The 24,172-nt window shown below is 34.2% G+C and overlaps 4 protein-coding genes across 4 annotated transcripts in view; 3 read left to right on the top strand and 1 right to left on the bottom strand.

The window, feature by feature from the left end:
- HELRODRAFT_163832 (hypothetical protein) overlaps positions 1 to 196 on the bottom strand; it is a gene marked incomplete at both ends in the record, with an annotated part of 2,640 nt that extends 2,444 nt beyond the window's left edge. Inside the window, one exon of the mRNA XM_009027598.1 lies at positions 6 to 196. Within this exon, the coding sequence (XP_009025846.1) occupies positions 6 to 196 (191 nt within the window). The remainder of the gene's footprint in view (positions 1 to 5) is intronic.
- Positions 197 to 2,557: 2,361 nt separating this feature from the next.
- Positions 2,558 to 7,512, top strand: HELRODRAFT_163831 (hypothetical protein; the record flags this gene model as incomplete). Its single annotated transcript, XM_009027597.1, has 6 exons — positions 2,558 to 2,838; positions 3,507 to 3,736; positions 3,858 to 4,610; positions 4,963 to 5,004; positions 7,156 to 7,322; positions 7,408 to 7,512. 6 exons carry the CDS (start codon positions 2,558 to 2,560, stop codon positions 7,510 to 7,512), a joined length of 1,578 nt encoding a protein of 525 aa, XP_009025845.1.
- A 3,822-nt stretch (positions 7,513 to 11,334) lies between these two features.
- HELRODRAFT_163829 (hypothetical protein) lies at positions 11,335 to 15,874 on the top strand (the record flags this gene model as incomplete). The annotated part of the gene is made up of 7 exons (XM_009027596.1): positions 11,335 to 11,370; positions 11,581 to 11,700; positions 11,777 to 11,849; positions 11,915 to 12,055; positions 14,478 to 14,606; positions 15,431 to 15,494; positions 15,598 to 15,874. 7 exons carry the CDS (start codon positions 11,335 to 11,337, stop codon positions 15,872 to 15,874), a joined length of 840 nt encoding a protein of 279 aa, XP_009025844.1.
- A 7,708-nt stretch (positions 15,875 to 23,582) lies between these two features.
- HELRODRAFT_68230 (hypothetical protein) overlaps positions 23,583 to 24,172 on the top strand; it is a gene marked incomplete at both ends in the record, with an annotated part of 1,939 nt that continues 1,349 nt past the window's right edge. The window contains one exon of the mRNA XM_009026954.1: positions 23,583 to 23,720. Within this exon, the coding sequence (XP_009025202.1) occupies positions 23,583 to 23,720 (138 nt within the window). The remainder of the gene's footprint in view (positions 23,721 to 24,172) is intronic.

The following is a 24,172-nucleotide window of genomic DNA, read 5'->3' as shown; positions in this document are numbered from 1 at the left end:
ATCACTCCAGTGTTGTGTTGTTGTTGATGCTGTTGTTGTTGATGTTGTTGGTGTTGTTGTTGATGTTGTTAGTGTTGTTGTTGTCGATGTTGTTGTTGATACTGTTGTTGTCGACGTTGTTTTTGAAGTTGTTGTTGTTGTTGATACTGGTGTTGTTGTCAATGTTGTTGAAGTTGTTGTTCATGTTGTTGTTCATGTTGTTGTTGACGATAAGGTTGTTGTTGATATTGTAGTAGTTGCTGATGTTGTTATTGTTGATAATGCTGTTGTTGTTGTTGTTGATGAAATTTTTGTTTTACTAATGACCGTTTATTTTGTAATTGTTTTTGTGGCAGTGCAATAAACACTCTCCATGTAGTGTCATTAGTGATACGTTAATTTCTTTCGTACAAATGATAGAAATCATTTGGAAGCTGTAGTTGTTGATGTAGTAGCAGCACTAATTGTTGTGGCATGGGTAGTAGCAGTAGTTATTGTGGCGTGAGTTGTAGCATTAATTGCTGTTGCATTGCTAAGAAAATGAATTCATCATAACAGTGTGCATGTGCATGTTAAATCTTCATTGAGAGCATTGCAATAAAAAGCTGCAGCAGATATTTCAATTACACACACAGCGTATGCGAAAATCAGCGTCTCTCACTCACTGCACATGTTAAGCAGGGATCCCTTCGTACTCGAAGTCAGTCACAAAAAGTCGGATCCAGCAGGCATCTGTTACCATTTTCCTCTTTCATCGTCCTACACTGTCAGTTATTTGAATATTTACGTCAGATATATATATATATATATATATATATATATATATATATATATAAATCACTGCCAAATTTAGCAACAATGACAATATGAATAATAAATAGAACTCTCGATGAAATCATATGTCAATCAACTTTGAAGACAATATTTTTTTCAACAACACAGACTAAGAGCTATGAGACGATATCTGACGGCTGAATCAGCAAAGGCTCTAGTCTTCAGCTTTGTCTGCAATAGGATTGACTTCTGCAGTGAGACGTGATGATGCGTGGGATCAACCTGCCGCTGCAAGATGATATTCAATCCGTTTTGAGAGCAGCTGCCAGACTGGTTGTCTCAAAGTTTGATCCAATATTTCAGTACATCAGAGATGAGCCTTGTAGTTTCAAAAATTCAAATCTTCACATTTTGAGAAAAGAAGAGTTTCTGTATCAGCTGCCAAAACTTGGAACGCATTGCTTGCTGATCTGAAGAAATTTAACACCATAAGTCGAAGTGACTTCAAAGAGCATCGAATAATCATTTATTCAACCTACCACAGCAAAGAAAGTGAAGAGAGCGCGTCTGAAGTCAACTGATGAGAGGCGCTGAACAAGTTCTGCAATATGAATACAAGAGCCTTCCGTTTTGTTTATCTGCAAATTGCTATTAAAAATTCTTTTAACTTGACTCATTGATTCTACGGATAAATAAATGAATGAATGAATGAATGAATGAATAAATGAATGAATGAATGAATGAATGAATGAATGAATGAATGAATGAATGAATGAATGAATGAATGAGTCGTATTTTAATTTAGTTTGGTGTATAATTTATGATAAGATTGAAATTGAACATACACAGTTTACAGATCGAAGGCAAGTTGATCTAATTTTAGTTTACAAACTGCTTGTAATGAAGTTTAGTGGTAATGATCCTATCTTTTCATTTAATAACGATGCCAGAACCAAAGATCATAAAATGGAATTAACAGCTGTTTGTTCTCGTAAGAATGTCAGGAAATTTTTGTCAGCAATTCTGCAGCATGGTGGTTTGCCGCAGATTGGAAAGAACTCCTTCACTTCGTTGCGGACTTGCTAAACATTTTTTTAATTTAATTTATTTATATAGATAGAAAACAAAGTTTCTAACTACCTTTTTTTTCATTTGCAGTGATATTTAACATTTGTATTTACGACAGTCTCAACTCTGATTTCATAAAAATGAAAAATAGTGGCTAAAATGTTTGTTTTCTATATAAATAGGTTAAAAAACGATTAAAAATTATTGAAAAATAGAACCAGAAACTGATTAAAGCTGAAAATGAAGTGATATTTCTTAACACCTGTATCCACGACAGTCTTAACTCTGATTATATATTGTATTAATGTACCTACTGTACCTAAATAGGTGAATACGCAAAAGACGGCCGAGGAACACTTTAAAAGTTGAGGTGGTTTGATGTAGTTCACCTCAATTGAATGAAATACTTCTTTTAAATTTTATTTTGGTATGCTACTTGTTTGACAATGTTGTAGCATTTTACTTTTCCGTGTTAATTTTTTTAATGTTTTATATCAGCAAGGAGCATAGGCCCGTGCTTTGTTTCAAATGGATAAAAATGATGAATATGTGATGACGTGATTGTGATGTGGCATGATGATGAGGTGCTGAGAAGGATGATGATTCTCGTATTGTCTGCATGACAATGTTCTTGAAATGATGATAATGAAATGGTGTTGATGTTAGTAATGATGTTGATATCGTTGTACGACAATGAGATACGCTAAAGTATCAACAACACATTATATGAGTAACGATGTCCACTCAATCTCCATTCGATCCAGGTTGCGAGTGCCTGCTATTTGAAAACAACAACAACATGAACACAATCAGCACCGGCAGCATCGATCCCAACAACGACAACGACGATGACGACAACGGCAGCAACAACAACGACAACTTGTTCACGTCAATATTGTATCCATTAAGTTACCCTGTAGGAATCGCCTGCATATTGTACACTTTTGTTGGTGAGCAGCATGAGCTCATTGAGATATCATTCGTCTATTTCAATCTGAGGAAACCTGTTAATGGGAAGTAAGTTGTTGTTGTTGTTGTTTGTTTATGTTTGATCGTTGTTGTGTTTTTTTTGTTCCTGTTTTTGTTGTTGTTTTTGTTGTTGTTGTTGTTGTTTAACCTTGAAGTGAATCATGTTTCGTGGTTTGTTCTTCTCAAGTTTACGTAGGTTTCAGTTGTTTCTGCTAGTTGTGAGAAACTTTCAATGTTATTAATATTATTATATGAGAATTTTCTATTGTTAAGGGTGCAGTTTTTATTGTTGTTGCTGTTAAAAAGACAATCTTTTTTCGATCCAATTTTGATATTGTTGTTGATTTTGTTTTGCTTTTGTTACACATGCTTCAAGGTCGCTCTGATGTTTGTAGTGCATCAATTGTTGTTGTTGTGGTTGTTAATGTTGTTGAGGATGTTATTGTTCATATTGCTGTTAATGTTGTTGTTTTTGTTGTTGCTGTTTGTTTCTGTTGTTGTTGTTGTTTTTTGCTTTAGTTTCAGGTTGTTGTGGTTGCAGTTGTTATTTTATTATTCAATCCTTGTTAATGACGTCATTTCAACGGCCCATTCATCCTTAATTAGACTCACCAGGGTTGAATTAACGAAATAACAAAAATATTGCGAAAAATAAATGGAACCGATGAACAGTAATAAAAAAATTAAAATAACAAAATAATTGAAAACTTGAAAAGGTGCGTGGATTACGTGCGTCTGCACTTAGACCTGGAAAGGCCCGAAATAATTGAGGGTGGTGGTGCCGTCGTGGTAGAGTTGTGTGGCAGCCAGGAAGAGGCAATCTCTGCCGGGGCAGCCACTTACTACTCCTCCAAACGCACCATGGTCCTCGAGTTTCATTCTGATCCGAGAGATGACGAAAGTGAAGTTGGAGAGATGAAACGAAATAACAACGGAACTCTCACAAGTCAAACTTTTAACTTGTTATTTTTATTTAAAATTGAAATGTTGTTTAAAAAAATTAAAAAATTTATTGTTAATAATACTAATAACTCATTGTTACTAAATCAATTTAATTTTCTAACCAGGTCCGAAATATTTGACGGCTGGTGAGGCTCATGTTGGTGGTTCTCCCCGAGAAACTTCAACGCATCGTCATCATCTGCTACAACAACACGAACAGTGGAGCTTGCCTAATGATGATCATCAACAACAGCACAACCAACAACGAAAACAGCAGCAACAGCAAAAACAGCAGCAGCAACAACAACAGCACTTATCAAAACAACCACAAAGACAACAAACAGATCAACGACATCAACAGCCACAGCCAAAACTGCAACAACGAAAATTAAAACCACGCAAACAACAACAAAACGGAAATAGTTTTGTTCAAACAAGTACACCTCCTTATCAACAAAACAACAACCAACAACAAAATTTCAGCAAAACAAAAATTTTAAAAAAGAAAATCAGTGCTGGAAATCTGAGAAAAGCTCGAAATAATGATGAGGAGGAGGACGAAGACGATGATGAAGAAGGTGCTAATGATGACGATGAAGAGGATGATGATGAAGAAGATGAAGATGATGATGATGAAGAAGCTGATGTTGAAAAAGAAAATGATGAGAAGATCCAACTTCAGAAAGGAAGTAAACATGACAACATTCATAGCTACGATACAAACAACAAACAACTTAACCGAAATAACTCCATTGTCGGAAACAAAAATAACAGCAACAGCAACAAAACTGAAACAAATGGTCATCAAAGAGATGGGATGTTGCAAGGCTCCAACGGCTGCTTTGGCTTCCTCGCCAAATATAGATTCATTGACAAAAGTCTGTCGGTCAAATTTACAATATATTACAAATGGTTCTAGGACAAATACCCCCGGACATTTACTTTCCGAAAAATTACCCCCGGACAAAAACTCTCCGGACAAATACCCCCCGAGCTCGGGGGGTTTTTGTCCGGAGGGTAAAGGTCTGGGGGGTATTTGTCCTGTTATCATTACAAATATACAGTATTGTATGAATTCTACCGAATGGTTGGCATTAATCAAATTAAAGTTTGTTTTTTCAATTTTCCTTACTAGAATTTTCTGGAAATTGTTCAGTTTCTTAAAACAGAATTATTATCTAAGTTTAACATGGAAACGTAATAAAACTGTTATCCAAATTCATCGTGCAGATGAGCCTTATTTCGATTTTTCACAAATCATCTTTGATGCAGGTTTGTGTTGTATAGTTTTTTTAAACAAAGCAAAGTTAATTAGTTGGTGTCGTATTTTTCATCTTTGTTGTTGTAATTTCTTTGTTCTTTATTGTTATTTAAGATAGTATTAAGGCGTCGAGTTGGTAATGATGTTATCATTCTTTCTTGAATGTTTTTTGGGGTTTATTGTTATCTATAATGACAGCTTCTGCAATTTTTAGATGTATTGTGTTGGTGTTTTGATTAATTATTTTGAGTTGTCAAGAATTTAGCGGCTTATTGGAGTTGCATGTGTTGATTGCAAGTGAGATTTGATGGATCCTCTTTGTGTATGCATTGTGAGACGTCTTCATAGTGAATATGTCATAACACCAATATACGAATGTTGTTGACGCGCACAGTCGTCAATAGGGCATTTGAATTCTTATATTACATGATTACGCTTCAAAGTAAAATCGTTTTTAGGAGTGCAGTTGTTCTTTAAGACCAATTGTGATGTCCTACAATTATTGTAGTATATCCTGAGTTTTATTTTATTTGTATCATTGATTGGTGTAACATTTCTTTTTATGATTTGTTTGATAACAACAATGATGAAGAATACGACACCAACTAAGTAACTCACTTTGCTAAAAGTCTAATTTTGCTTTATTTAAGGAAACTATATAAACCAAACCTGCTCTAAAGATGATTTGTGAAAAATCAAAACAAAGTTTATCTGCATGATGAATTCGGATAACAACAGTTTTATTAAATTTTCATGATAAACTTAGATAATAATTCTATTATTTACAAATTCAACTATTTCCAGAAAATGCTAGTAAGGAAAATTGAAAAGACAAACTTTAAAACGATTATTGCCAGCAATTCTGTATAACTCATACTGTATAAAATATGGTCTTCTTCCAACAGTAATATATATATATGTATATGTGTGTGTTTATGTGTGTGCGTGTCTGTGTGGGTGGGTGTGTGATAGTGGATGTGTGTGCATGTGTGCTGGTGAGAATGGTTTGCTTTTCTGTGCTTTACTGGCAGTCAGTAAATCTTCGCATGTGTACATACAAAACAGCATTTGATGCCGTGGTCTATCAAGCCAATTATGTTTGTGTGCAACGTGCAACATGCTTCACAAATCGATCGAGCAAATATCACGCAAATATTACAAAATTATTTTAAATATTGCAAAACTTCACAATTCAGGATGACAGCAACGAATTTTTGACGACTCGTTCATGCAAGCAACAGCACTAACACATTTTTGTATTTATAAGCTGATTGATTTAATAATGTTACAAGTTGAAAATTTCAAACGTTTCAAAACGATGTTGTCACTTCTTGGCACGCAAAGGTTTTTAAATTTTTTATGCCGACTTTCCGCCGTACATCAAAACGTTTACTGTCCAGTTCTCGGTAGAACTTTCATGCTGCACTGTGAAATGTGCAAGTAAAAATTTCGAAGTTGGCCATGTAAAAATGAATAAATTAAACTGGCATTTGGAGAGAATGTGCAGCACCGTGTATAACAAGATTGTTCGCGTAGCATGCACTCACGACGAGATTCATTGAGACCGCACTCGTCATCATTAATTATGTGCTTGTTAGTGCTTATAATTGTAATAAAATTGAATATCACTGTTGAGACACAAATTCATTTGTGTAGTAATGCATGCAACATGCTGAAATATGAATAATATTTATTTATATTTTTAACACACATTTTATTAAGCACTCATTCGGTGATATTTTGTGGCGGCCGGGTGGCACTGTGAGCGTTATTTGTGGTAAAAGTTAGTGAAAGTCGTTATTTTAACGGGAAAAGCAGAGTAGTGTCTTTGAAGGGAGAATTGACATTATAAGCCCATTAGCGAAAAGTTGTCTCTCCTGTCTAAATGTTGGGCCCGCGAGTACAAACAGCTATTCGAAACAAATTTGTGAAAATCCCCGCCTTCCCCGGTCATCAATTTTTTGTTGAAAATTCTCGTGCGGTCATCGACTTTTTTTGGAAATTCCCCCTTCCCAGGTTGCCGACATTTCTGAAAGTTTTTCCACCCCCCGTTATCGAATTTTTAATAGAAATTCCCCTGGTCGCCAACTTGTGATATTTATATGTATCATAAAAATGGGTCGCTCCACACAACTCATGTGTTCCATCGCATCACCGTACAGAGGAATTTGAATGGACGGGCGCCATCAGACGTTACGGCAGTGAGTGCGATGCAGACTTCCACAGCAATCGAAATTTAAAGAAGGGACAATTTTTCAGTCCTCTCTATCCGCGGAGCTACCGCCAAGGAGTCTCGTGTAGATACTTATTCAGGGGGGCACCAGGCGAGGTTGTTCGTGTGTCTCTGTGGAAACTAGAGCTAGCTTACGAGTACGTATTTATTCATTTAATTAAATTTTTTGTCGCTTTTTCAGTTGTTTTTAAAATTTTGTTTGCGCTCGTCCACATATTTTCGATGCTTGTGTTTATTTGTGTTCGGTCGTGCCTGCGTCTCTTCGTTTGAGGTTTACGCTCCTTGATGGGGTGGGTGTTTGTTTGCAATAATGTTGTTAGACGATTGTGCTTCTCATTATTTCAAAAAGATTTTTTACGAAAGTTTTCATCATTTCAAAAATTTCGTATCTCTTCATTTCTGTTCATCAACATGTTGGCAAACTTTTTATTCGTCTCCCAATTAAATACAAAGTAGTTTCAGTTCATTCTATATAATTTGTATTTCAAAACAGAGCACGTTAGAAGATAATTTATCTTCTTGCGACAAGAAAGTAAGAAGAGTTCAGAAACAACCTGCAATTTATTAATTTGCACGATGACGGCTTAGCATACTTTCAACCAGAGATCACAGCAAATGCATTACGATCATTTTTATAGAAAGCGAAAAATAGTTTCATACAACATCCCTCCATTTGCATGCATCCCTATTTTATTGGCTTCGTCATAACACTCGCATTTCTGCACGACAACCAGACGGAGCACGCATCCCACTTTGACGTGCGTTGTCGCTGGTTATGAGAACATGTCTGTGCAACTAAATGCCTCATATGTGTGTGTGTTCAGTATGTGGGTTCAGTGTGAGTATGTGTATTCAGTGTGTTGTGTGTTTATGTGTGCGTGTGTTCGTTCACTTGTTTGTGCGTGTGGTCATGTGGGTTTGCAACATTTGCAGCCAACATTTGTTTATTCTCTCCCAAAAAACAATGATGAATGTTGTTGCTGTTGGTTGCTTCTTTAAAAGAACAATATGCCTTACTTCCTTTTTAGTTTAATGTTCTGCGTTTCATAACTTAATGTGATTTACAAATTCTTTTTTTGAAATTTGTCATTTGTTTGTCAAGCTAATCTAATAATTCAAATTTTTTTATATCGTAAAAATTTGCTAAAAATATCCGACGCGATTTATAAAATAATAAAATACGTAGGCGTTGAAGCAAAGCAAAAATATATTTTGTGGTATTTTTCATTTGTACTTCCATTTTTATTTTGAAGACACAAACAAACGTGGGGGAACTCAAAGATCCCCTGGAGTGCTGAACGTCAGCCTTTATCTCAAGGCTGCGGATTTGTTGATGCTTTTCATGGCTCACATTTACATTTCTACTCATTCAACTTTTAAAATTTGTAATTTACTTTTTTTAGTTTGTTGGGAGGAAATGTTTGAGCATTTATGTTACATAGTCTTTATATTTGTTTCAGTTTTTTTGTTTATTTATTTTTTTTGGTATATACATTTTCTTGTTTGTATGTTGAGTATTTTGTTTTTTGATTTTGTGGTATGTTGAGTTTTTCAGAATGGTTAGTTGTTTTCAGTGTTTTGTATGTTTGATTGTTTGCATGAAGTCCTTCTTCGGCGTGTGTCTTTTGTAACATCATCCGATGTTTATAAGTGTTTTGAAGCATTATAATTGATGGCCGGCCCAACTGCTCACTTGCTACCTCCTACCACCTCCATCTGGCTTCGCTCAAGCACGACAAACATTCTTATTGAGTATGACAAATGCTTTAAGCGGTTTTAATGGTGGTGATGATGCTTGTGACGATGATGATAACGATGTTGGTGACGGTAAAGATAATGATGATGATGATTACAAAGAATAAATGCAAACATCATAGTCCACTATAAAATGGATCTCGCAGAGAAACTAAAAATGATAACAACTACCATCAAAACATCACGTATAAAAATAAATCTGATTAAAACTCTATACATTATAGTTTCATCCAAATAACGCATAATTACTTAGCACCCGCCATAAATATAAACAAGACAGTCAACCTGTCCCAAGCACCAAATCCCAGCCAACACAAAGACGCAACAGCTATGTATGTGTGTATGTATGTATGTATGTATGTATGTATGTAAGTATGTATGTATGTATGTATGTATGTATGTATGTATGTATGTATGTATATATGTATGTATGTATGTATGTATGTTAAAACCAAATCGTGATGAATGACACCAAACAGTCAAACATCTGATTAAAAAGGTTAACACTTTAATGTATCGTTAGTCTCACACGTCGGCGTTTAAATTAATATTTTCCGACACACAAACACGCAGAAATCGCTGCAACAAACACGAGATGTGGTTTATTGCAAAAAGGAACTCTCTGTTGTCACCTGACCGAACACCAATCATTTTACACAATGTTTTAATAAATTTTGAAGTATTCGGGTCCATGGGTCCAAGGAGCTCGATACATATAGGCAAAAAATCTAAGGAAGGCAGGGCGTGTATGTATGTATGTATGTATGTATGTATGTATGTATGTATGTATGTATGTATGTATGTATGTATGTGTGTATGTATGTGTGTATGTATGTATGTACGTATGTGTGTATGTGGGATTTATGTGATTGATTGAAGGTACTTACCGATATCGTTGAATTAAGGTTTTACCAGGATTGGATTGACGGATCGGAAAATACCAGTACATTGTAATTTTTGAATACATCGGAAACATTTCTTTATCGATACCTTGGAATTGAAAATTTTCAAATTCCCATTCCCGTAACCGATCATGTCTTATTTATTTTCATAAAAAGTAGCAATCATAACACGAAAAACACAAATTTATAAACAATAACAAACAGCAACAAAACACAAATAACAAAACAACAACAACAACAAAGCAACACAAAACAGAAACAGGCAACAAAATATAGCAAAATAAAATACAACAGCAACAAACTACAAACAACAAAACACCATAAACAACCCCAACAACAGTGACAACAAAACAAGAATCAGAAATCTTTCAGACTGCCTCTACATGGTTGACCGCGAAAACGACAATTTAAATTCAAACCAGCCAATCAGGGCCCGTATTTGTGGCAGACCTGACAAATCAAACAACGAGTTTGTTTACACATCTTCGACGCGACACTTGGAAATTAATTTGAGAACTTTTGAAAAAAAATATTCAAAGGACGCTCAGAGATTTGCTGGCAGATTTGAATTTTTAAACGCAAGTCAGATACCAACAACAACAATGTCAACAGCGACCACACCAGCCACAACATCAGTTGCTTCTGTCACAACGATGCTTTCCAATAATAGAAACATGATTGAGTCAGGATATCAGCATTTCAACACGTTGCCCAACCGAGATCAGAGTGCATGGAGACCTGGATTGCATGGTGAGCCTTTTGTGCCATCTTTACTTGCTTCAAATTTTATTCTTTTTTTTTTTTTTTTTATTCATAATTTAACGGCATTGCAGCTCCCATAATGGTGCTATGTTTTGCCATATTTAAGTCATGATTGAATATATATACATACTTAAATACATATATTTTTTATATATATTTTAAACTTTTATTTTTCTATTTTATTTGTTTATTACTATTTCAATACATTCAATTTGCATCAATTTATTTTGCTTATTTTGAATTCTTAGTTATACATCCAAAGAGCCATCTATTACAGAGCAGGGAAATCTAAACAAACCACATTGAAGCACTAAGACGGGGAAAAAAATTTAAAAAAAATAAAAAATAAATAAAAAAAAATAAATAAAAAAAAAATTAAAAAAAAAAAATAAAAAAAAAAATTTTTTTTTCATACTGATTTACTATTCAAGCAATTTATATTTATATTTATAGCAAATGTATATTGACATCATCTAGACCGGCGTATCGTATCGTGATCCACTAATGCCATAAATAAACACATTCAATGCGGAGGGCATCTGCACCGACCGCCAGTGCCGCCAATCAAAGTCCCACCCCCTATGCACGCATCTGAGATTCTGATTGTTAAAAAAAAAAAAAAAAAAAAAGGGGTTTTCTTTCGGAAATTGAGCTTCCACCATGATGCCGACCCCCAGTAGACACTCGACATGACCTTGAGAGTTTTCAAGCCTTACCCCCTTCCTGTTGGCAATTGAGCCTCTACCCCGGGGTTCACCCGCAGCAGACGCTCGACATGCCCTTGAGAGTTCTCAAAACTTACCCTATTCCTCTTACAATTGAGCCTCTACCATGAGGTTCGCTCATGACAGACGCTCGACATGCTCTTGAGGGTTCTCATGCCTTATTCCCCTTCCTCTTTGGCGATTGAGCCTTCACCATGAATCTCGCCACAGCGAACACTCGACATACCCTTGAGGATTCTCAATTCTAATCTCAATTTGCTTTGCTCTCCGGCTTTCGGGCCTCCACCAAGAGGTCCACCCATAGCAGTCGCTCAGTGTTCTCATATGAATGTTTTTATGCATATCTCTACATATTATTATAGACATATTCGTTAGTGCATTCTTGATTTATTTATTTGAATCTCAGACCGAATACACAGGGGGCGAGCCGTCAATCAACGGCACCGGACCGGACCGCCGATGCAGACTTCACCCCGCACGTCAGTGCTATTGGTAGCATACCCGATTACATCTAAACCATTTAAACTGCATCTCCGCCGACCAGCACGATGCCCATACACTGTAACACTTTTCTGCATGAAAATCAACGGTCTATGCAATATAATTCTACCTGACATGCTAAAATGTCTTTACGTAGACGACTTCATGATTGCATATAAAAACAAAAATATAGAAAATATTGAAAGTACATTAAATAAATTATTAAATAAAATTAGTACATGGTCAATAGAAAACGGAATTTTATTTTCTGAATCAAAAACTGTAGCTATATTATTCACAAAAAAAAGAAAAACAAAGTTTCCAAAATTAACAATAGACAAAACACCCATAAAATTTGAAAACAAAATAAAATTCTTAGGTTTAGTTTTTGATCATAAGTTCAATTTCTTACCTCATATACAGTATGTCAAATCTAAATGTCTCAAATCTTTAAATATAATTAAGGCACTTTCTCACTATAAATGGGGTGCAAATAGCGAAAAGTTATTAATAGTATATCGAGTTAAAGTTAGACCAATAATATAATATGGACTTCAAATTTATGGATCAGCTAGAGAATCCTACTTAAAATCACTATTACCAATAATAAACGAATCATTGAGATTATGTCTAGGTGCCTATAAGACTTCACTATCAACAAGTCTTCATGTCTTAGCAAATGAGATACCACTGCACCTAAGATATATTAAAATCTCCCTCAATTATTACTTAAAACAATATCCAACCCAGATAATTCGTCATTCAAATATATTACATCTAAAAATTCTATAAACAAATTCTCTAAAAAACCCAAGACAATAACTCCGTTTTATTTACACATTGAAAAACATATCAAGGCTATTAAATATAGAAACATTTTGAAGAACCCTGACATATCTATCCCCTCTTGGAAAATAAATGAACCTATGATAAACTTATATTTAACAAAATACAAAAAAAATGAAGAGCAGCACATAATTCAATCAATAATTAAAGAACATGTTTACCATAATACAGGAAGCACAATAATTTATACTGATGGATCTAAAATGAATGAATCCACAACGGCAGCAGCTATTATAGGCGAAACAGAGATTTCAGCGCACTTACCAGATGACACAAGCATTTATACTGCTGAGCTCCAGGCAATCAACATGGCCTTAGATCATATTAAAAATGCATTTAATGAAACAATTATCATAATAACAGATTCTCTGTCGAGTGTTCAAGCTTTAAAACAATATAAAAATAATAATAACTTAGTTAAACTTATAAAAATTAAAATACATAAAATCGTTCAAAATGATTGCCGTATTGAGATAATATGGGTGCCAAGCCACATAGGGATTGATGGCAACGAAAAAGCAGATAAATTAGCTCTAGCAGCACATCAAAAACCAACGCTGAATAATGATATGCTTTATACAGACATAAAAACAATAATAAATAAATACATTTACACACTGTGGCAAAATGAATGGAGTTATTCGAAGACGCAATTAAAGCAAATAATCCCCCTTATTGATCAAAAAAGAATAAAATTATCTAATAATAGGTTTATGATATCCAAAATAAATAGATTAATGATAGGCCACACAATGTTAACCCATAGTTATATACTTAATAAAACTGAACAACCAACATGTCAATACTGCAATAGCAATTTAACAATACAACATATAATAGCATGCGAAAATTCAGTTACTCATAAATATCATAAATTGATTCCTAAAACACTTCATGCAAACTTTGAAACAAAAGAAGATATAGTTAAATTAATAAAATTTCTGAAAGACATATGCATATATGATGCGATTTAAAATATGGAACAAAACTAAGTTAATTTAACCAATAGATTGAAAATATAAACTTTGACATAACATAAATAAATTAATAAAGTAGATCTAAGTGCCACTCTACGGGGTTGGTGAAATTTGATCGGGCTATAGAGTCGCATTGATGCGGGGAAGAGAGCCAAATTTTATTCAATGCAAATTTTAAAAAATTTTGGTTTCAATTGAGTTTTTAGTCAAAATAAATTTGAAAGGTATGTTTTTAAATTTTTCTTTTCGTTGTAATTTTGTAAATGTTTTTTGAAACATTGGCTGATTAACCTTACTGCCGCATGTAGGAACCCATAATTTGCTGTCTCAATTTTATGACACTTTATAAAAAAATTTCCATAAAAGCATTATTTTCAAATACATTTTTATTTAATTAATTTTTAAAAATTTACCAAATGCATTGTTTAAAAGTCTAGAACAAAAAAAAAGGTTACATCAAAACTCTATGATGGGCTCTTCATCATCATCATCACATCACATGACATCACAGTCAAATGATTGAATTCAAGCCACATCATCAACACACGCTAGTTTCTAAATATTTTGCGCATCCATCTTCATTCCAATAACATCGAGCAAATTAATTTACCAGCGAAACCATTTTAGATTTCAGATTGACCAAAAATTAAATTTCTTAAACTGTCTTTTTTGCATAAATTAAATAGAGATCATCGATCTTTTGCTAGAAAGTTTAAAACGAATCAGATCCACAACTTTGCGAATCAACTAATGCAACAAGTTCCGATGACTAACGAATAACGTGACTTTGTAATCATCCTACAGATGACGTAGACAATCGCCTTTCATCCGTTCCTACTTTGTCATCGTCTTCATCTTCGTCTTCATCCCTGCACTCAGTTAGAGAGGCCTCTAAATTAGAAGATGACGTCAGCAAACCAGTTGAAGAATACGGTGAGTGAGTACATTCTTATGAAAGAAAATTAAATCAATTGTTAAATAAATAGAAAAAAAATTGAAAAGAATAAATTTTGGAAAAGTCTTATTAAATAAAAAAATATGACAACAATACCTAATTAACTTTACAAAAAATTTCATTCTCATGCAAATTTTACAAAATTTTAATCGCATGCAAAAAATTAATATAAACAAATTAATTAATTAAATTCACATTCAGTAAATTTTTTTCTATGTTATACATCTCTGACAAATGCAGAGCTGCTATCATAACGTACAATTAAATTTTTTGCACTCTCCATCCTACCGGGGTATGTGAGGGCCGTCCATCTTCCGACCGACTGCATTCAAACCAGGCCAGGCTGGGACATGATTCTCACATCGTTTCAACTAACCCAACAAACTTTTCATTTTTTAATTGTAGTTTTCATAGCATTGCTGACAATTTAATTGTTGTTGGATTGGCACCACTTGTTACAGAAGGTCACACATATCAAATGGACGAAACCAAACTTCTAAACATAAATAAATTTTTTATAAAAATAGGAACATTACAGTTAGGCATAAAAAAAGATTATGTAAAATAAATTTTTAAAATCAAAATTATATAAAATCTATTTGACCACCATAATTATTCCGCTTCTTTCAAACCAATTTTCAAACTATTAAACTTTATAAAACTCAATTAAAAGTTAAAACTCATAAAAACAGTCGGCAAGTATAAATCTGCCAGCTCTCGTGTTTTTTGTAATAATAATGATAATAAATAATTAGCCTTGTCATCATCATCATTACGACAATCATCATCATCACCTCTGCAGATCAGTCACCTTGCCATGTCAAAGTTTTCAGCAATGATGTACGAGCTTCAAGTGGTTCATTCACGTTTCCCTACCAACAAACAAACCAACCGAAACAAACTCAGAAACATCACCAACATCAATTTCAACAACACCAACTAAAACTTCAACAACAACAAATTCGGCAGCAGCAATTTCAACAGCACGACCAAAAGCAACCAAATATCAACTACGAAGCTAATCAACAACAGCATCCAAACTCACAACTGCTGCAACATCAGCAACAACTACTGCATTATCAATATTATCAGCATCCCTCCCGAAAACAACAACTTTCACGAAATCCAAACGAGAGCTCGTTCCATGCTCCACTTAATATCTCATCTGCAAAAACAATCCCGCATTGCAAATATACATTCTACAGTCAGCCACATCAAAGGGTTGTTGTCACGTTTGATGAAGTGAGCATACAGCTTTTGCAACAACCACAGCAGCATCGTCAGCAACTTAATGAAAATCATCACTTAATTAAGTATGTATGAAAACATTTGCATATTAAAATCAGTTTGAAGCCCATCTTCAATGAACATGGTCTCAATATATTCAAGCCATGATGAATATTCAAACATTTATGAAACTGACCAATTTATACAAACATCTCTAAGCCGAAACAAGCTTTATGAAAACTTTATCTTTTGTGATCCGCTTATTGCAAAAAATTTATAATTAATTTTTTTAACAGTTGGTTTTCTTTGTTCATTATGTCAGACAAAAAGTGTTTATATTTTCCATATAGGAAATTTAACTACAGCAAGCATATTAGCGAGAATTCCTGCTGAACATGAAGTTCCCAGTAGTAGCAGTAGTAGTAGAAATTTTTCAGAGAGCATGCTAGCACAGCTGAGTCAAAGATTAATTGTTGTTCATCCAACAATCAATACCTGCTTTGAAACTCTTTACTGTTTGCACTTCGACAAATACTTTTGGCAATGAATTTCATGTGTTGGCCACTCTATTGATTTGTTGTCTAGTTATCTTTTTGTAATATTTCAAGCAGTGACTACGTGTCCTAGTTTCGATATTGTTAAATCAATTTACTAAATCAATTTTGTCTATTTTTTGTAGGCTTTTATATATTTAAATCAATTCTCCCTATTTTCTTTTATTCGCCAAAGTTTTTAGTCCCAATCTTTAAAGACGATCGTTGTAAGTGAAATTTCTTATCGATAGAACTAATTTTGTAGCTCTGTGCTAGACTTTTTCAATCATTTCAATATCACTTTTAAAATAAAAGGGACCAAACTGATACTTGAATGCCGTGTCTAAACCAAATGACTCGATTTTTCCATTTCAGATAAGTCAAGCAACCACTCCAAGATTTTTCTCAGAATTAGACTCGACAGGAAGTTTTTCATTTAGATACCGAGGGTTTTTTTTATTAACTAATCCGTTATGCATTACCAAACACTTTTTGGTCCATTTAAATGCCGTGTCTAAATCAATTTGAAGATCAACTACCTCCTTTATTGCAGACACAGCATTCATGATTTTGGTACCATTTGCAAACAGTTTTGTTTTGTGTTTCAAATGAGTTGGTAGATTGTTGATATATAAAATTAATAGCAAGGAATCTATAACAAAGCCTTGAAGAACACGGTCTGGTTTATAAACATTCGAGAATAAATTGCATTACATTTTCACATCTATTCATTTACGCCTAGCATATAATTATTATTTTATAAGATGCCTTTTTTAATAAGAAAAAATTTCTCAATATTTTAAAAAAGAAAAAATCTTTTTCAAACTTTTCTCATTCAAATTTATGTTTAAAGTTCATAGTAAATTATTACATCAAATTATTTTAATTTTTTTTCAAACTCCATGTCTTAATTATAAAAACTTAAGGCAATTAAAAAATTATCAACAACCGTATTTCAGACTGTTGATATTAAAATCACCGATTTTTCTTTGAGGGTTTCCTTGTGGAATATTTTACCCGTAAAATTCAAATTGTTCAATAAGTTAAATCTGTTCACTAAACGCATGAAATTTTCAATATTAGAAATCCAATAATAATATAGAAGAACTATTGAGTAATTATTCTTAAATTTTTGTTTGTATATATTTAAAAATATATTCTTAAACTATTTTTGGAACCTCATGTTATATATGTGTGCATATATGTGTGTATTAATTTTCATATGGTGGATTGTAAAGTTCATTTAAGTATGTTTATCTTTCATGTGATTCTTTATAGCGCCAGTTGGTACGTGCATCGTGAGTCTTCTCGACAGCTTTGTCGTCGTCAAATGTTATATTAGTGAGTGTGGGCACCATAATTCTGAATGTTCGATTGACTAAATAATACTCTATCCATAATATCGATTTTTCATGTACTTTGCATTTATTTAATTTGAATAGTAGTCTAGTGGGCGACACTTTATCAAAGGCCTTTTCAAGGTCAGTTAACGGCATCACCATTTTTTATAGCTTGTGTAATCTCATCCATAAATTTAAGCAGCCGCAGAGTTGTTGATCGAAATGAAAAAAATCCATATTGTCTATGAGAAAATAAATTATTTTTGACGAAGTGATTTTTTATTTTTTCAGTCATAATCGATTTCATAATTTTACAAGACGTTGATATCAAGGTCACTGGTCTATAATTGGTGGCAGAGCTTCTACTACCTTTTTTATATATATAGGGACTACTTAGCTTAATTTCTAGTCATCGAGAATTATTCCTGTATTTAATAATTGTAGAAAAACTTGACAAAAATACTTGTGTAGTAGATAATTGTCTTGTCTCCCACAACGCTCGAGGGCCAGGTGATTTATTGCGGTTCAGACCATAAAGTTTTTTGAGTACCATGCTTTCATCTATTTTCTCTTCTTCCATCGCACCCTCTGGTAGCACCGGATTGAAAAAATTGTCATCATCCACGAAATTAGAATCTTCCTTATAGACCGATGCAAAATATATTACCAAAATGCATGTTTTTTCTCTGTCATCAACAATCTCAACATTGTTATGAATTAAAAGGTTGACTTTATTTCTAGAATGAGTAACGTTGTTTACATGTTTCCAAAACAATTTTGGGTTTATTTTGAATTTTCTGGCTATTTCGTTTTGCTTCTCTCTTTTTAATAATCTGGTTAATTTTCATACGTTCTCTCTTGCTTGACGTTAAAACATCAATTCGTTTTTTCCATGCGTGTATGTTCTTCCCCAGTAATAAAGTTTGAGTTTAATGAGCCTGTGCAACTCAGGGGTCATTTTAAAAGTGAAATACCTTCCTGTGTTTTTGAAAGGAACAAATCAATCAATGACAGCCAACATGGTTTTATGAAAGGATGATCCTGTCTACCTAATCTATTGGATTTTTTTGAAGATATTTATGTTAACCTAGAGCAGGATAACTCGGTAGACGTAATATATTTAGATTTTGCAAAAGCATTTGATAAGGTGCCACATAAAAGGTTATCCAAAAAATTACAGGCATGTGTGATAGAAGGAAATCTGCTACAATGGATAAAAAATTGGTTGAAAGATAGGAGACAACAGGTGCGGATAAAAGGAATAAACTCGATGTGGATAGACGTAACAAGTGGCGTGCCTCAGGGATCGGTATTGGGACCGCTATTATTTGAGATATACATTAACGACATCGACGAAGGAATAGTCTCTAAGATTTCAAAGTTTGCAGATGATACCAAATTATGTGCGAAAGTCAACAACGATGAAGATGCGGAAATATTGCAAAAAGACCTTGCAAGACTGTACCAAAGGTCCAAGGACTGGCAAATGCTTTTCAACGTTGACAAATGTGCAGTCGTGCACCTAGGAAGGAAGAACGCTAGATGTGAATAAAAAATTAGTGAAAGAGAACTACGATCGACAGAGGAAGAAAAGGATCTAGGAATCATTGTTCATCAAAGTGCAAAACCGTCAAGACAATGCACAGTTGCAGCGGCCAAAGCCAATACGATCTTAGGATTTATAAGAAGAACAATGGTCAGCAGAGAGAAGCATATCATACTGAAACTGTACAAAACCCTAGTCAGACCTCATCTGGAGTACTGTGTTCAAGCATGGAGCCCATATATGCAAAAAGATAAGGAAGTTTTAGAAAAAGTACAACGTAGAGCCTCAGGAATTATTAGAAGAATCGAAAAAATGGAATACGATGAGAGATTGAAAAAATGCGACTTAACATCATTAGAAAAAAAAAGATGCAGAGGAGATCTAATCCAAACGTACAAATTGATCACGAACAGAGAAACAACACCATACTCGAGATTTTTCAGGCTAGTAAACATTGATAAACTACGAGGACACAGATTTAAGATTTTCAAAAACTCGGATGGAAAAATAAAGAGCAGTAGAGTGGTCAACGCCTGGAACGAGCTAAGCGATGATGCAGTCTCTGTGAATTCACTCAACAGCTTCAAAGCCAAACTCGGACAGATAGGATATTAGGAGATCTAATTAGTAGTGGTTCTTACACAGACTACAATTTTCTGAACCACTTTAAACCCCGTTAATAATAATAATAATAAATTTGTGTTAAATCATTTATGATTTTGCAAAACATATTCCAGCTTTCCTCAACTGTTGAGTTTTGTTTTTTTTGTCAGCAGTTGTAGAAACATCATGGAAAAGCATCTTTTGAAATTTGCGTAATCACCACTTTGAAACAAAAATTTCAAATTAACTGGAGGTTGATTCAATCCGAAACTACAAAATTCTGTGACGATGACTAAATAATCACATTTTCCCAGCGGGCAAAGTGGCTGATATTTTCCCCAAAGTTACAATCTGTGATGAAAACTTTGTGATTAAAGCAATCTATCTAATAATTTGTCGATCGCATACGTCATCATCGCATCATGTCTATATTGCAGTTGTTTATATTGCAGTTGTTTATATTGCAGTTGTTTATATTGCAGTTGTTTACACAACTCTGACAGAACTTGTCTGAGTAACATCTCTAAATCAACCTGAGATTACCTACTGATCTTCATTTTCATCATTTTCTTAGAACACATCCTCATTACATCCTCCATTCAACAATTAACAATTATTATTCATTGCGTGCAAATTATCATTATGGCTCACCACCACGTGTTCATCGAATATATCAACATCTTCATCATTATAAATGGCTTTCCTCTTTAGTCTGTTATCTTCAACGTCATCTGTGTCATCAAACAACTTCATCACCTATACAACATCAGCAGCATCGTTAGCATTTGTTATCCACACAACAATAGCATCATCATCGTTATTATGACTGTTATTATCATTATTGACTTCGTAATCACTGTCATCATTCTCGTACATTCTCGTAATATTTCCATCATCATCATCATCACCCAAATGAATGCAGTGATGACGCCATTAAAGACACGATGATGTTGTACGATGACCTGATAACAGTTTACTCATCGGTCAAAGGTCAATTGAGCAGAATTCAGGGACTATCGTCATTATCATTATCGTCATCATCATCATCACCAACATCGTCATCATCACTCTCATCGTCGCCATCTACATCACATTTGGCTGCATTGTTTACATCACCACCACCACTCCAATCGTCATCAGTACCACCATCTTCAACCTCATCATCATTGTCATCACCCCCTTCATCAACGATTTATTCATCACTTTCTTCACTTTCATCCGCGAATTTACGGACGAATCCCTCACCTCCATCATTCAAATCACCTCTAACATCATCATCGTCATCGTCAACTTTATCGTCACTAACGTTATTATCGCCGACAACAACAACAACGACAACAACAAGCAGACCACCAGCACTAACATCAAAAACATCCTCCTCGTCAAAAAACAATTTGTTTCATCATTTTCTGCCAACATCGTCATTGTCATCATCATCACAATCATCATCATCATCATCGCCTTTTTATATCTCGTCGTCATCTTCGGCGTCATCATTATTATCATCGTTGACGATGTCACCACCATCATCATCACCACCAACAATACCAGCATCACCGTCGTCGTCGTCGTCATCACCACAAAAAGTGTACAGCTATATGAGTGGACCGGACGGTGTGATAGAAATACATGTGGTGCTTACTCGACCTTTGCGATATGAACAACAGCCACAACAACCACAACAACCACAGTCACAACAACCACAGCCACAGCCACAACAACCACAGCCACAACAACCACAGCCACAACAACCACAGCCACAACAACCACAGTTGCAACAACTACAGCTACAACAACATCAGTATCATCAACTACAACACCATCATCATTACATTTATCGACAACACGATGAGACTGAACCACAATCAAAATTATTTTTACCGCCTTCGCAAGGGCACCAACATCCAAACCAACAACAACATCAACAACAACAACAACAATATCAACGACAACAATATCAGCAGCAACAACAACAGCAGCAGCAACAACAACATCAGCAATTACAACAACAATTTTACAGCATCAATTTCAAGGGACAATTTCATTTTGTTACCGGTCAGTTTCAATTATGATTTTTAATTTTTTAATTATTTCAAAATTATTTTACGACCTTCAATTTTTGTGTCTGCAGCTTGCTATCTTCATCGTTCATTCTCTCAACATTTCTTTTCTATTTTTTTACCAAGTGCTTTTATTTGCCAGCATTTTGTTACATCAATATTTATTGGATATTCCGAATGTGGATACGCCGCACCAAACATACACACGTCCACACTCGCTCACATAACAAGCTTGCATACACACTTACTTTTTTTTTTCTTCCTCTCTTTTTCTGTCTCTTTCTCTCTCCCTCTCTCTCTCTCTCTCTCTCTCTCTTTCTCACACGCACACGCACACACACACACACGTACCATATACGTAACGACCTGAATTTGTAATGAGACATTTATAACATTTAACAAACAACTGAAACTACACAAAGGTAACAAACAATGATTATTAAAAAATTCTTATGTATTCTTTTCGGTTGCTTTCTTCTTGTCGTCGTTGATCCTATGTCGTTGGTATGAATTAAGTATACTAAAGCAACGTGTTGTTGTTGCATTTGCACATTTTTGGTTAGTTGTTTTCTAGTCTGTTCACTAACATTTTTCAGTCTGTTTACTACCACTACCATTTTGCCGCCTCTAATTGGCGCTCGCAGATTTCACCAAGTTGTTATCCAAGACCATACACTTCCTTCTCACGTGCTTCAGGACCTGACATTCAAGCCATAGGTGTGTGACTGATTCATTTCCTCTTCATACAATTTACATTGGTCTCATTCGTAAGAACAATGCGAGTTCTGTAGTCACAGAGTGCTAGGTGGCTAGATGGGTGGTCAGTTCTAAAGCAACTCAGATCCGCTTTTGTTCGTTTGTTCAGCTTTCTTAGCAATTTTCAAAAGTTTTACTGCACAGATTTCTGCATCTTTCATGCTGGGTAGGTTGTATTGGTTTTGTAATGTTTCCAGCTTCTTTGTTGCACAACTGGAAACCATGTGGCCTTGAAAGGGAACAAAATGCTAAAGGATCAAAAAAAATTTCCTCGCGTGGTTGTTGCTGCAAGTCTCAAGCCACAAACACATATCACTACATTTCGCAATGGATTTAAATTTAATGAAACTTTTGCTTTTCCCTCACCTCCCAATCATTCAACTTCGTTGTTCAATCTCAAGTTTATAGAACTCGCGTCGCAACATTTACAAATGTTTCATTCCCATTAAAATAACCTTTCCTGGCGTTAAAATGTAACTTATTGCATCTCTCCCTCCCCATAACATGCACAGATTACGCAGCAAAGTGGGGACAACAAAATGCTCCATCAGGTTTTTATTGTGCTGTTGTTTGTGGTTTGCTTGTATTGCTGTGTATGTTGCTGTTGTTTGTGTTGTTATGTTGTTGTTTATATAATGTTGTTGTTGTTGATGCTATATTGTTGTCACTGTGGTGGTAGGTTGGTTGTCTTGTATAAATTGCGTTCTGTTGTTTTTTTTGTCAAGTCGTATGTCAGGTTATTATTAATATCTCATTTTTTATTCTGTTAATTGTTCTTGTCGATGGAACAAATACTCATAAGTCTTTATACTTAAAAGCGTCGATAGATAAGATGATGAGGAATAAATAGATGTTAAAATTTTAAATACCAGAATGTTCCTTCAGCTTCTATAGCAACAGTAGCAGCACGGACGGACAATTTTCAACACCAAATTATCCGGGTTTGTATCCGCGCGCAACGGAATGTGAGTTTTTATTCTTCGGTCGGAGCAATGAAAGAGTAGAAATTGATTTTCTGCACTTCAATGTTGAAGGAATCGCGCCTGGGTTTGTTTACATTTTATCTCTTTACATTACATTTTGTTTAATTACATGACATTACATGACATTTCGGTTACAATTGATTTAAAGAAGTTTTGTTTAAATTTCATAACTTTACATGACATTTTGTTAACATTTCCTTACATTACATTTTGTTAAACTTCATAAAGTTAAATCCCGTTTTATATGAACATATATAAACACACATACACACACACACACATATATATATATATATATATATATATATATATATATATTGAGTCTGTGTATGTGTGTGTGTGTGTGTGTGAGTCTGTTATTGAGTCTGTATATATATATATATATACAGTCTATTACCAATATATATATATATATATATATATATATATACATATATATATATATATATATATATATATATATATATATATATATATATATATATATATATATATG

The sequence above is a fragment of the Helobdella robusta genome, assembly GCF_000326865.2.
Source record: "Helobdella robusta unplaced genomic scaffold HELROscaffold_5, whole genome shotgun sequence".
Lineage (NCBI taxonomy): Eukaryota > Metazoa > Annelida > Clitellata > Rhynchobdellida > Glossiphoniidae > Helobdella > Helobdella robusta.
The sequence above is the reverse complement of the archived record's forward strand: the minus strand, read 5'-3'. Positions and strand labels throughout refer to the sequence as shown.